Raw genomic sequence first — 15,603 nt, 5'->3', positions numbered from 1 at the left:
TTTTGGTTACTCTTTCAGACAATCTTGTCAACAAATCTATTTTGATCGTTTAAAGATCCCCCATCATATTCAAAGACTAATAATATTTGAACAAGGAATATTCTTTTCGACAGATTCTCTCTTCAAGTTCTACAATTCATATATCCAAATTAATAATCTGAAAAAATACCCAGGTTAAGGGTTAAGTACATCGTTTAAAGCATCTAAATTTAGGATTGTCAAATCAAATAGAATAAAATTGTTAATGTTGATATTGACTCATATAGAATGTTAACACTGGAATCTGTATATATGTTTAGTGAAAATTTAAGACCTGTGATCAGAATAAATATGGATCAGATAGGGTGAGAGATATATATGATAGTGCAATTACAATTCGATCAAGTGGAAGATGTAATAAAGAGGGATGAATGCTAAGTGAATGAATCATGTAAAGGGGAGATTAATAAGGATATTTAACCAATGATAATAATATTACAAAGATTTGAGAATAAAGATAAGAGAGACAATTACATTTGACTACGAATGGTCGTAAGTACAATAGTCAAATTAGGTCATCTATTCGGATTATTAATTTGGATATATGAATTGTAGAACCCGAAGAGAGAATCCATCGAAATGAATATTCTTCATTCAATATGATTAGTCGCTGAAACATATCTTAGTAATAATAATAATAATAGTGAATAAAGTATTGCTTGTTTGTTTATTATAATTACAAATGAAATCTTAAAGAGATTATAGAGAAAAAAAGATAAAGGAATAAAATATTGATTATGTGAATTGAATGGCCCCAAAATCAATAAATTGTGATCTTTATATATAAATCATTATAATTATACACTTATAAATAAATAAATGAAGAATGAAAAAAAGGGTATAACTAATTAAATAGACAAAGGATGAATTAACAACTAGAAAGAACTGGAAAGGATTACCGTAAACAGGGTTGGGTAAAGAATGCTGGTGGGCAGCCTATGCTCCTCCACGAAGGGTAACAAGCATAAGTAAGTAAGTAATTAGACAAGATTACAAATCATTCAGATAAACATTATTTATGTAAAGAATGTGTTCTTTTTTGTTTATTAATATTAATATAATAAATCATGATATAATAATTTCAATGAAAATGGATCCAAATCATCATAGATATGTGTTCCTGGAATAATCATAATAATCTGAAAGAAAAGCTTTAAAAAAGGAATGTACATAGTAATCTTCAATTGTTAAATCTTTCGAAGAATTAACTTATTAGATGGGTATATATATATAGTAACTATGAATGAAGGTTGGATAGATACATAGATAGATACATGGATAGATAGATAGATAGATTTGTTTAAAATTGAACAAAATAATACCTCTAATCTACCTGTTAAATAAACAAAGATATAAGAGATATTTAACCAATATTAATGCTTTATCCTCTAATTCATATATATGTATATATATATATATATATACTCTATTATCATAGGGGAACTGATGACCCAAAACAGTTGATTCGTACCTTTTCAAAGAAGGACTTCAAAGGATTCATATAAAAAAATAATAATATGAAGTAGTTGTTTACTTTTTATTGTTCTTTTTTTCTTTTCTTTTTTTTGGAAAATAATAAGTTGTTTGCATTTTTGTACTGACTATAAAAATATGTTTTGACAACAATGTATGTATATATATATGTCTATTTCTGGAGGGAGGAGGGGTTAAATAAAAACATTCTCTGTTCATTTATGTGCATTAATGAGCATTTTTATTGATTGGTTGTTTCTGTGCCTTTTTTTTGTTGTTGATGATATTACTATCGTTTTATTGAATGTGGTGAAATCATATTCATCAGATTCGATTGTATTCTATCACCATTATTATTATTTTTGTTCAATCCTGATTGATGAGTAGATTTATTGATGTCTTGTGATGATTTAGATTTTGTTCGATTATTTTTTTCATTATTATTTTTTTTACTACTCATATTAGTAGTATTACTTATACTACTACTACGATTAGTTAATTTGTCAAGTTTAGATCCAATTAATTTATTATTATTATTATTATTATTATTATTTGTATCCTGTGAGTTATCTAATAGTGTAGAAGAAGATGATAAACTTTTTCGTCTTTGTTGTTGTTGTTGTTGCTGTTGTTTTTGATGAGGAGGATGATGATGATGGTGATGTTGTGCATTTGATGCAATCATTCCAAATAATTTATACCAACCAAAAACAACTGTTTTTAAATCTAAATCATCAAGAACAATTTCACACATTCCTAAAAATACTTTCTTATCCATACGCCCATATTCACCCCATACACTAATCTAATATAATGTTAGGAAATAATAAAAGAAAAAAGGATACAAAACTTGTAATAGTTATAATAATGATAAAATAAAACAAGTTTTCATCATAAACTGGGTAATAAGTGAAGTTTGGAGAACACTGAATAGTATCATTGTGGTGTGGTCTACTTATATCCACAGTATATAAGGATGGTCACGCATTGAATATATTTCAGTAGAAGATCGATAAGGACAGAACGGATACGAAACGCGGTTGGTATGAAGATGCATGTAAAATAATAATCAAAGACTATGGACTGATATTTGCAGAAGGAATGGTCAAGATTGAGACAATTGATTGTTATTTTGCAAATTAGGTGTTTACTGTAAGGTTGTCAGATTTTAGTGAGATAGTTTGTAATTTGTACGTAAATACATTCGACTGTCCCCAACCGGTGTTCTGTCCACTACATCATCATTCTAGATTAAACTACAAAGTACCATTCACCTATAGTCTTATCGTTAAGCTTAAAAAAAGGGAATTTGTATGTTTTCCGACAAATTTGTTTCGTTTAAACCATTGAGTTAGAATTAAATGATCGGTATTTTTAATTCCAATCAACTTGTAATGCGCTGCTACTGTCAATCTTATTTTCAATCATGAACATTAATCAAACTAATGTCATCATATTATAAAATTGATTATTAACGAGTTGACCCTGAAGTTGGCCAGGGTAAAAGGAGCGGCTGGACATATTTCTTTTGGATGCATAGCTCTGGCTTTTTGATCGGAATAGCAATTGACTCAGCCGTCTACAGCATTCTCAGTCTGACGGAATTAGGTAGACTGCTGTTAACACGATATATTATTGTGAAAGGTTGCTCGATGTTGGTCCCGTCTGAACTAAATGGGCTAAAATAGAGCTGTTAACCGTTTTGACTACACCTTTGCTTAACCACACTGGGAGGTGCTCACGAGCCCAAGTATACAAATTCCTAGAACATCTGAAAAACTAACTGAAAAGAAATTTCTTCCCTCGATTCGTTCCTCCTACGTTTTTTGTGTGTTGCGACATATTACTTATTGATAACCAGTAGTTTGAATCATATTCCAGCAGTCCCAGCAATGGATAGTAAACAATGATATTCATCTACCTATATATTCTGAATTCAATGTTAGCTGAATTCTTGTACTTCTGTTTTCCCTAATTCAGTTTAATTGCGCATATTGCTTCTTAAAACACTAATAAACCTGCAAGATTTGTTTAATATTTCCGTTCATTACTAATGTATTCTTTTGATTTGCAGTACATGTAATTTTAGTCTTATTCATGACACATTTCCGTCTTGATTGTGCTTTACATGGTATAACTGACTTTCACGAACTTCCTCATTTGAGACTGACAAAACGTTTGATATTTATCTTGTTTTCCACTACATGACCTCACTTTTGATCATATTTTCTCGGTTGGGGGATTTATATACGAAATCCAGTCATTGAATTAAAATATTCAAACTAATTCTAAATACATAATGTAATAAGAAGATGAAACTTGTTACTCACTTGAAGAATTTTCCCATGATATGGCATTGAGAAACATAGTTGTTGTTGATAAAGTGGATCCAATGTACGTCTTGGAGGATACATTGTTCGTAATTTTTCTACAGATTGTTTACCTTCCAATAAATGTAGTTTAACATATGGAGCTGGTAATGGTTTAGCTGTATTTTTTTGTTGTAAACCTCTAGCGCGAATTACTTCAACTTCTAAATGTCCTTTACGATCATAAAAGCTTAATTGTATTTCTCCAAGACAAGGCATTCCAAGTACTTGTCGTCCAACTAATTGTCCTGGACCAAGACCTTCAACAAATTCTCCAACGTGAGATTCATTACGACCCATATAAACACTAAGGAAAAAAAGAATATGTATTCAGAAATATATTCATTTATCAATTAATCATATAATGTACCGGAGCCCATATTCAAACGTTTTAGTCTCATCACTTTATTTTCAAAATAAACTAAGCTGGTTTACACTGATTGATTAGTCAGTAGTAACCTGTGTCATGGTTGCTTAGTCGTCAGTATTCATTGAATTCTATCAATTCAGTTTAAATATGGCCACTACAGTAAGTTATTTAACATTGTACGTACTATGTTTTCATGTTGTATTTTTGGAGGTAATCAATAAGAAACCTTGGATCTAGGTTTCGTGCTACCTTGTATTCGTCTGTAAGGTTTATCTATGATCTTAATGGAACTGATGATCTATTGCTAAAAAAAACTTAACTAACATAGAACATAAGACTAAAGCATTTTATCGTTTCCCTCCAGCTACATAACCTAAAACTAAGGTAGTTTTATAATTATTCCTACACTACTTACAATATGTCCACTAATTCATTTATTGTACTGGTCGGTAGGTTAGACTGATTTCCATTATTACAAGTCTCCAATTTTAAAAGTAAATATATAGTCCTAGGTACTCTTTATTATTTAGATTAATAATTAATGTGATTACATAAGTAAAATATAAGACCACTAACTACACACCATAATTAATAAATCTTAATAAATAGCTTAATTAGGACACTTTTTTATGCGAAACAGGGGGATACTTTTTTACTTAATTGCCTATAATTTCTAAAAAGCGAAAAATACGTAGAAACGCGCGTCCTGGATTCCACTGCTAGCCACTATCCATCTCTGCTTACCATGCTTGTGAATTTAGGCTATATCGAGGCAATACGCACAGTATGCACATATGCCCATTAGAGACTGACCAGTTGCAGTCCTAAACATCAATGGGAAGATTCAAACAAACAATACTAAATGAATTTAAACTTCACCTCGTTACACAATTAAGTGGCTATCAGGACTCAGTGGCCGAGTGGATAACGCGATGGCGTTTGAAGCGAAAGGTACTGGGTTCTAGTCCTAGAGTGAACATCAACTCAGATGCAGTACATCCAACTGACGAGTCCCAAATAGGACGAAACGCGCATCATGGATTCCACTGTTGGTCACTATCCATCTTTGCTTACCATACGTAGAAATAGTTGATAAGTCAAAAGATAGCACACCATTATAACCATACTTAAATAGTCATACGAAAATTGTTTAACATATACTTAATAAAAACATGCTAACTAATTAACTAAAAGAAGAATAACGATTCAGGATTCATATGTACCCTTTTTATGTTTTTTCTTAGTATATGAAGCTTTCAAATTTTAATCTGTTATAACTTGTGGCCAAGTGGATTCCTGTTAATGTAAAACGTAATAAGACTGCCAATTAGAGAGCAGAGAATTATCGATTGGAACAGTGACACACGAAAACCGTACGAGCAGTCTAGAGTACTTGTCGGTCCTGTTTCTGCCTAGCCCAGTCAATTAAGTTCAGAACAGCCTCTTTGGTATGAATCCTTATATTTTAAACATACTGAGTTTATATACCAATCAAACTGACCACATCGTACCATAAAATAGAAAATAACCTATGTACAAGATTTAGCCAAATGTGGCTGTGAATTATTGGATAAAAAAAGATTAAAACTTGTTTAGTCCAGTAAATATTCAATTATATTAACAAGAAAATAGATTATTTGAATGGATTAGAGACTAAAGTATATCGTGTAGTGATAACCTTGAGTAATTTATTAGCCAATCAGGAAATAGCAAGTAGTTGTCATGAGACAATTAACAATAAAAAAATAATAAAATTACTGGGGAATAATCGTTTGAATATAAATATATAATCCATACATGGTTAAATTATTCATTATGGTAATGAAAAAAAAGAAGAGATTAATTTTACATATTTTGAGTTAGATTAACATTGTGAGTTAGGAAATATAAACTTAGAGGGTGTTCATTACCAAATTGAATTAATTAATGAAAAATTAGAGTTAAATAATAGGTTTATGATTTTAATGAAATTCAACAATCTCCACAACCTCAGACTGAAAATTATCATGTACTCATTAAAGACTAGCATTGAGAAGGAGTTCTTGGGGTTCTATAATTGTATCAGGTGGGAGGCAGTTACCCAACAAAGACAAGAGAATATGGTCAGTCAATATCGTGGACTGATTGAAGTTAGAGATTAATACCGTTGGATGTCGGTTCAGTGGTATAGGGTTTTAGCATTCGTGCGTGATTGAATGTCCTGTGTGAGGGGTTGTGGATGCGCACTACTAGAGAGTCCCACACTAGGAAGTTTGTGCTAGTGTTGTCTAGGTAAACAATAAAAGCTTCACAGTTAAACCGTCCCAGCTGAGGTAATCTAAATTAACTGGAATTTTAAAAGATCTTTTAAATACTTATCAAGAAACTGTTCAGGTCATATTGTTAGATTTGTAGAATACTTAGTTATTAGATTACTTTATTCCACTTTTAATGAAAGTGATGATTTGAAAGTTTGTTATTCTTCTTAAAAACTCCTCCTGTCGCTCTTCTAGAGTTACTGCCGGTCCCAAGCTCGGGTAAAGGAGGAGGGTTGGGCATGGGGACGGCAACCCAATGCCATAGAATAAAATATCTTGCTAAAAAACGCCAACTACATTAAACAAATTAAACCATTTAAACTCTGCCCTCCGAGTTCAAGGAAGAATTATGAGGCCTCAGGATGAAAGCCGAGATTCTTCGAAAGTCACAAGGCCAATGCCCCTTCTAACAAACAGAGCAACACTCTTTATAGGTACATTGAACGTCCGGACAATATGGGAGACCGGGAAGACCAGTCAAATAGCAATGGAAATGAGGAGATACAAATTGGCAGTACTCGGAATCAGCGAAACCCATTGGACACAAGCTGGACAACAAAGGCTAGGTACGGGAGAGATGCTGCTGTACTCCGTTCACGAAGGGGAAATTGCTCCACACACTCATGGAGTTGCTCTAATGCTGTCCAAAGAAGCACGAAATGCACTTGTGGGATGGGAATCTCACGGATCCAGGATAATCAAAGCATCATTCCAAACAAAGAAGAAGGGGACCACAATGAATGTTATCCAATGTTATGCACCCACCAATAATAGCAATGACGATGATAAAGATCAGTCCTATGAAAGGCTGCAATCAATTATAGTAAAGTGCTCAAGAAAGGACCTCACCATCCTGATTAGAGATCTAAATGCTAAAGTCGGAGTGGACAACACAGGATACGAAGATGTAAGTGGACAACATGGACTGGGAGAGAGAAATGAAAATGGGAAGAGATTTGCAAATCTATGTGCATTCAACAAATTGGTTATAGGCGGCACAATATTCCTACACAAAGCTACATAGATCTCAACGGATCACACCACAGAGAACCAGATAGATCATATTTGTATCAACAAAAAATTCAGAAGGTCAATGGAAGACGTGAGAACTAGGGGAGGAGCTGGTATAGCTTCAGATCACCACCTGGTTGTGGTCTACATGAAACTGAAGCTAAAGAAACACCAGGAAACTGTAGAAACGGCGTCGCTTAAGTTCAATACAGTCTTCCTTCGACATACTAACAAACTCAACCAGTTCAAGATAACTTTCAACAACAGGTTACAACCTTTACAGGATCTACTGAAAGAACAAGGAAGTACTATGGAGGATAATTGGAAAGGTATCAAAGAAGAATTAACTTCAACGTATCAGGTGTTGGTCCTCAAGAAGCATTATCATAAGGAATGGATCTTTATGGAAACCCTGGACAAGATTGAAAAAAAAATGAACGAGAAGATAGCAATTCACAACAGTCGAACACGAGCAGAGAAAGTCAAGACACAAGCTGAGTACACAGAATCGCCCATTTTCCCTCTTTTTACTGTTTAGTAGCTATTGAATGTGTTATTCTCTGAAATTCTGTTTCTTTTTTTATAACTTATGGCCTTGTGCCCTATTAATATATAACGCAGTGATGCCACCAATTAGAGAACAGTGATTTACCAACTGAACCAATGACGCATAAAACCCCGTACGACCAGTCTAGAGTCGTTATTGGTCCTTCTTCCTGGCTAGTACTGCCTGTTGAGTCCAGAATACAAATTCTCAGACTCCACGATATGAATCATATATTTCAGACATACTGGGTTTATATACAAGCCAAACAACCATATCGCACCACGAAATAGAAAACGACATTTGTACAAGATCTAGCCAAAAGTGTTTGTGAATTTGGGAGACTGTGCTCAATAGACTGGGTATAACTCAAGAACGGCGAATCGTATAATAATAGTCTATAAGTCAAAATAAAGCTTATAATAAGAGAAACATGAATATGCATTGTTTAGCTACCTAACAGTTACACAACAAATATAAACGTATAATGTTAGTTCATAAATAAATCACAACAGTTACCATTCATTATTCTTGCCGGGTTACATCAGTAGTAGAATTGTCAGTAGCGATATAATAAGAGTATAACCATTATCTCTATTTACCATATTATTCTAATATAATACGTTAATATAACCAAAGACCGAGATTTTGCTACTACTTGACTGAACATTTGATCGATACGTTATACACAGATTGGATCGCGTTATGTCAGATACAAAATTCACGGTCAGACATTCAAAACTACAGGATAGGCTATCCGATACTTTGTTCAGCACAATTATAAGTACTCTCCACTCAGAAAGTTCAGAGTAGAAATCAATAACACGAAAGGAAATCAAAAATTAAAATTTCAGTAGTATGTATGCTACTTTACACGTAGTGAACAATCACTTTCACTAGCCACATATCAAATAGTAGTACCAATGATAGTACGTGATAGTAAAAAGGATTGAATATGATTTGAGAAGAAAAGATGGATTCATGAAAAGTTGATTGTGTAAGGTAATTTTAAAAATTAAAACTTATGAAATAAAGATTGAACCATTGGTACAGTGTCGGAGAAAAAAATTTACCTTTCTTGATCAGTATTATCTGAATTTGTACCGTATCTAGAATTTCGACCATCACTTTTTCCACTGCCTATACTTGATTGACAATGCATCATTGATAATCTTCCACGATTAAATGATCCTTCTTGTTCTTGACCTTCAAATATAGCACCATATCCTCCAAATGGTAATACTTCTTCACTACGTTGGAAACTTGTTCTTGATTTTTTATCTAAGCACAGGAGAAAATATAAATACAGAGGGTTTATGGAAATTCTCTTATTTAGAGTAAATTAACATCGTGAACACTGAATTTAGCTAAACAACTAATAAAGACTGAGAAATAGTAAACTAGTTTTTCGTTCACATTTGTGACTTTGTAATAAATTGTACTAATGAACATTTCAGTGATCTAATATCGAAATTTCAGATCTCGGGATAAGTCTCTTACTCTAAGGTCACTGATTTGGTATCAAAGAGTTGAAAGTTTCAATCTCAAACAATTTGCAATATAATGCGATGATCAACTAGTACCAGTTGGTGATACTAATTTCATCCAAAAGATTACTTTTCAAAACAATTATACAATGACCTAAAAATGATGAAGAAACTGTTTAACTCAGAATGATGTTGGGTTCTCTGGACTGAACAGTTTAATCGTGAATCTTCCATTGCCTTTCTAGATGACATCCGACAGTTGTTTACCCAACCCAAACACTAACATTCCACACACATAATGAATCCCAAGTAGGAATCCGGCCTTTATACATAAGAATGATCTATGTAGTCGTACATAGAGAAGTATATCGTTTCTTATTGACCAATCATACTTCAGTATCACACAACACACCAGTAAATTAATGAAAGAAACTGTAACAATGTAGTTATAATTAGTTTATAATACACTATCAAAAATTTTACTCTCTCAATTAAGTTTCTGCATGAATCCGTCAGAAGCGAATTTTATCGATAGGATATGATTCACAGTTAGCACAATAAACATACACTGCAACGCTATTATTGGGATTCATTTCCAGATGCCACCATTTGAAGTTACTGGTAGGTTCTGGGTTCGAATCTCGCAAGGCGGGATCGTGGATGCGCACTGATGAGGAGTCCCATAATAGGACGAAACGGCCGTCCGATGTTTCCAGGTTTTCCACGGTGGTCTAGCTTCAATTGACTCATGATTTTAACTATGAAAATACTGAAATCTCCACAAAACCCCTTCTGAAGTTACTTTTGTTTATCTAATTTTACCTGGTCTAAATCAAGGTTTCTTCATCATTCGACAAACTTTAGCCACTTAGCGAATACGATTATTAAAAAACTTTCATCATATTTGGTGACTCAATGGCGTAGATGAGAAAAAATAAGAACCAGTGCCATACTTTGGCATACATAGTAAACACATTACCATGTATACAACGTTCAGGTCATATTAAATATTTACTTCCTACAATGTAAGACGTAAACTGATCTCAGTTACATGATGTCATTACTTACTAATGCGATTAATCTGTACAACAAGCTTTACATGAGATATGTTGTTACTACATAACGTTGATAATGTTAGCTTATTTTCCAAGGTATTTGTCTAATAAAATCAGTTCGCATAGAAGTCATGTTTCTTTTTATGTCAGTTGACCACATATGTTCCACTTAACTCAATAAAATATAATGAGATACACAAATCTCATGTTAGATTTTGTTTAGAAATACATGATTAGACAATAATATCATTCCACTAAGTTTGCGAGTGCCCAACAGTCATCTCTGTTCATTATGTTAGATCATGTGAGAAAAGTCTTACAGCAATATGTCGTTAGAACTAGTAACTAAGTGTTTTTCGTTTACAGCCCTCGTGGAATACCATCCATCAGCTTGTAGACATAACTACTTTCTTGAACCTACAGGATACTACAACTATTTATCACTCTTTTAAATCATATTATAGACAAGTGATATATTTTATAACAATAAAGATATCAATTTTTCAGTGAATAATTTTAAATCTTAATTACCTAAAGTTGAAGTACTGCTACTTTTACTAGATCGACCAAGGACATTAGAAAACTTTTGGCCTATATTTGGTCGTCTTTTCCTTCCATCCACTTGATCTCTATGAACATTTTGAGCTGTTTCAAAATTAGATACTTTATTCTCTATTAAAGATCGTGAAACTTGACCACCTTCATAATTATCAGGTGATGAAATCCTTGGACTAGAACCCCTTTCAAAATTTCTACTATCTTTTGTAATTAATTCATGTTGTTCTTCATCTTCAGTAGGAACAATGATATCTTTGTCTATCCTATTTGAATCTCTTCTGGCTCTTGTTGATCGTTCAACAGACGGTAGAAAATCTTGGTCTAATCTATCTGGTTTTTGTAAATTTCTAGAATGTCTTTCATTATAGGATTGTGTAGGAGTTTCAAATTGTTGACTTCCTTTACGTGATGTCTGCATTGATTCCTTACGTTGACGATCTGATTGACTTGTATGTAAACTCATTCTAGATAATTCAGAAAGATCAGAAAATTCGGAAGCATCCGATTGAATAGCATTTTCCTCTAGGGCACCGTATTCAAAATTTTGAGCACTGTAAGATTGGAAGAAAACAATCACATTATTAATAAATGTTTCTGGTAAATTAGTGTAGAAATAATTGCTTTATCCGCTATGTACTACGTTTACAGTTATTTAATCATAAGCACTCTATCACTTGACCTATGTGTGCATTGTATCAAGTTGAAACATTACATCAGCACAGAGAGATGAAATTATGAAAACGAACACCAGAGTACTAGAAGTAGCAATAGCATCAGTGGCAGTGCAAGAACATTAGATACATAAAATGTGGAACAGTTTGCCCAACCCTTTAGGGCCAGGTTTTCAGACTCGCTGGCACCATGATTGTAGTACACGTGTGGCCCTGAACATCTTAGGGCATCCCGCGTGCGGAATCGTGAATGTGTGGTCTAACATTGATCGATTCATGATCTCAATCAAAACAGACAATATGATTTGAGGAAAAGTAAAAAATACATGGAATGAAAGATATAAAATAGTTCTCAAATTAAGAATTTAAGTGAAGACAAATACTGCATCCATCATGGTCATGTCACTCAACGTCTGCAACCATTGACTATGTTAATCGAAGGAACTCTAACCAATTAGTGTATACTTAACAACATCCATCTTTGTAAACAACATTTGCGGCGATATTAATGGTACTATTAGTAACAATTCTTTTTTAAGAAAGAGTAAACGTAACAAAGAAAAATTCCTTTTTCAATTAGTTTTTCTTTGATATTTCATCACTAATACAAAATTAATACCATTCAAATCATACTATTGCGTTCAGTAATAGCACTTACGAAAATAATAATGAATAATTAAATAAGCAATCTCGAAACATAAAACAAATTAGGTAGTAAAATTGGGTTCGAGCTCCAGAGTGAACATCAACTCTGAAATGCAGGTACATCCAGCTGACGAGTCCCTAATAGGGACGAAACGCGGGTCCTGAATTCAACTGCTAGCCACTATTCATCTTTGCTTATAATGCTTGTGAATTAAGGCTATATCAAGGCAATACACACAGTGTGCACATATACCAATAAGAGACTGATCAATTGCAGTCCTAAACATCAATGGGAAGATTCAAACAAATGTTACCAAGTGAATTTGAACATTGATCAACAGTTTTAATCGAATAAATAAATTACTTTATAACAAACATATTCTATGAGATTTCATTGGATAATATATGAAGAAACATACCTAGGATGTAGCCTTGAGCCACGATGATGCCCTTCATTTTCATCTCGATAATACTCCTGATCAGTAAATTTCCTATTCTGTCTAATAGATGTAAAAAATCTCTGTTCATCAATATCAGAATAATCATCTCGTATAGATTTCAATTTCCTAGTATTATCACCTGGTATATCGGAATTACGATATTCAGATTTCGGTGACCATTGTTGTTCTGATTCACGATGCCTTGATTTAATTAGTCTTTCTGGAACTTCTATAGAAATGAGATATTTATAGAGAGACAGAGAGAAGTAGAAATAGTAATTTATTATGTTATATAGCTATGAGTTATATGCCAGTTTACATAAGTATCACTATACAATATATCAAGGCAAATGGCGAGATTACCAATTATTAGTGAGAACCCTGCTTGGAGTATCATATAACTCCTACTGAAACATTGTGATCTATTAGTAAGCTATAGTAAAAACAACAGGTCACAGTCTTCTATAAACTGAATCCCGAGTTGTATATCTACCCGCATAAAGCCCAAGGAAAAATCTTCTCGTCCACAGCCAAAATGCACACGTTACCCTGACCCTGCCAACCTAACCTATGCTGAATAAGTGGTTAAGTAATGCTACACGACATTGTATAAGAGGATAGGTCCGACTCATGATTCAGACCATTATTCAATAGCCACACTCACCAAAATCGATCGATGTTATTACAGCATTGTCACACATAAATTTTATAAGGTTTACATACAGAGTGGGCACGTGATGGCTATTGACTGATCGCAACTCTCGCCAAGTAAACACAAAACTGGTCGGAGGGTTAAATAAAGCTGTAGCAGGCTTTCTAAGGCAGGTGGTGATAATGTTTTTAGGTAGATATTGAATGAATTTGCAAGTAAATAAATTCAGTCCAGAAGACAAAACGTCACACAGATACGTTTCCTCAAAAACAAATCCTCTTGATCTACTCAAATTCAAATATATATATGTATATTTAAAAGTTGACTGGAAAATTACGAGCTATAACCGGATTTGGAAGAAAAAACTTACGCGTAGTACATGGCTGCAGATCGTATGGAGTAGAGTTGACATCAGGATTCTGGAATAGATTAATAGCAAAAGAGCATTAAATCAAAATTCCAGAATTTCCATATTGTTTAACAAGAAAACAGCCAGCTATTCGAACTATTGATGTTTTAGTAATCTTCATTGATAAAATCATTTCTGATACTGTGATATAAAGTAAATACATTGATTTGAACTGATGAGCATTGTTATATTTAAGTTGTAAGAAGCTGATCAGAAACCATGAAATAAAATGATTTCATGTTATCCACTTATGTTTGTATTTCTTGTTCTATTCAAATTTTATATATTTGTGATCATGAGTCAATTGAAGCTAGACCATCATGGGAAACCTGAAAACACTAAACGGCCGTTTCTTCCCATAGTGGGACTCCTCAGCAGTGTGCATCCACGACCCCGCCTCGCGAGATACCAACCCAGGACCTATCAGTCTCGCGCGCGAGCGCTTAACCACGCGGGATCGTGGATGCGCACTGATGAGGAGTCCCACAATAGGACGAAACAGCCATCCAGTGCTTCCAGGTTTCCCATGATGGTCTAGCTTCAAATGAATCACGATCTCAACTATATAAAATTACTAAAATCTCCACAAAACCCCCTTCTGATGCTATTCTTTAGCTCGGGGTCTACTCAATAATTCACATCCAAGTTTTACATTTATTTGACATTTATATATGACAACAACATTATCAAAACTTACCATATTTGATAATTCTGTTGCAGAAAAGAAACGATGAAATGATTTTATTGGATACCAATATCCAACATCTAATAAGTCAGCTACACTGAGATCAATTACAATCTGAACAACAAAATTATAGAGAATAAAAAGCATATTAGATATGTAATTGTTTATGAAGATAATCTAAGGTACGTTATCAAGATGTTATAAGGAAAAATATATTTCAGATTGTCAATAAAGGGTTGTAGAGATTGTCGAATTTTAGTGAAGTTGAGAAATATAGAGAGAAGGTTATGCAATCAAAGTTAGTAGGGAAAAGATAGTTTAAAGATAGTTATCCATTTGATGAACATAAATAAAATAAATGAGTTATATTATAACAGCTAACTAGTCATTGTAAGGAAGAAAGCCAAAAGGAGTGACAACTTGATCATTGAATATAGAGAGGTAGTATTAAACTATGTTGATCCCTTTGAATAATTCGAAAAGTAACCTTGAGACTGGTCAGTCAAATGTTAGTCATTCAAATATCAGTTAATCAGGGTGTAGATTTTGAAAATGAATAGTGCATTAGGAAAAATTGGTAAAGTTATGGAGAATGCAACTCATGAATGCTAGCTAATTTCACTGTCCTAACCCGAACACTCCTAACCTTAATACTCCTTCTCCAGCTCTCTTAACACAATTCTAACCCCATCATCAACCAAATTTGTGAAAATGAGAAATTTCGTCAAAAATAGGCTATCCGATATTTCGTTTTAAACATTTCACAAAAATTAAACAATTGCCTTATTGGATAATTTCATTCTTTCGAGACCTTCAGTATAGTTTAGTTCCACTATCATAGAACGCAGGAAGAAGAGTTAGGAATAGGGTTGAATGAGAGATCGAACATCTTGCTTTT

General features: G+C 33.3%; 1 protein-coding gene across 1 annotated transcript in view; it reads right to left on the bottom strand.

The window, feature by feature from the left end:
- Positions 1 to 1,801: 1,801 nt before the first annotated feature.
- Smp_155270 (HMG-CoA synthase) overlaps positions 1,802 to 15,603 on the bottom strand; it is a gene marked incomplete at its 3' end in the record, with an annotated part of 65,434 nt that continues 51,632 nt past the window's right edge. The window contains exons 14-20 of the mRNA XM_018791890.1: positions 14,718 to 14,819; positions 13,982 to 14,030; positions 12,939 to 13,188; positions 11,177 to 11,754; positions 9,177 to 9,384; positions 3,843 to 4,188; positions 1,802 to 2,317 (exon numbers count right to left, since the gene is read on the bottom strand). Of these exons, the coding sequence (XP_018644995.1) occupies positions 1,802 to 2,317; positions 3,843 to 4,188; positions 9,177 to 9,384; positions 11,177 to 11,754; positions 12,939 to 13,188; positions 13,982 to 14,030; positions 14,718 to 14,819 (2,049 nt within the window). The remainder of the gene's footprint in view (positions 2,318 to 3,842; positions 4,189 to 9,176; positions 9,385 to 11,176; positions 11,755 to 12,938; positions 13,189 to 13,981; positions 14,031 to 14,717; positions 14,820 to 15,603) is intronic.

The sequence above is a fragment of the Schistosoma mansoni genome (genome assembly GCF_000237925.1).
Source record: "Schistosoma mansoni, WGS project CABG00000000 data, chromosome 1 unplaced supercontig 0034, strain Puerto Rico, whole genome shotgun sequence".
Lineage (NCBI taxonomy): Eukaryota > Metazoa > Platyhelminthes > Trematoda > Strigeidida > Schistosomatidae > Schistosoma > Schistosoma mansoni.
Note: the sequence above shows the minus strand (reverse complement) of the source record. Positions and strands in the feature narration are given on the sequence as shown.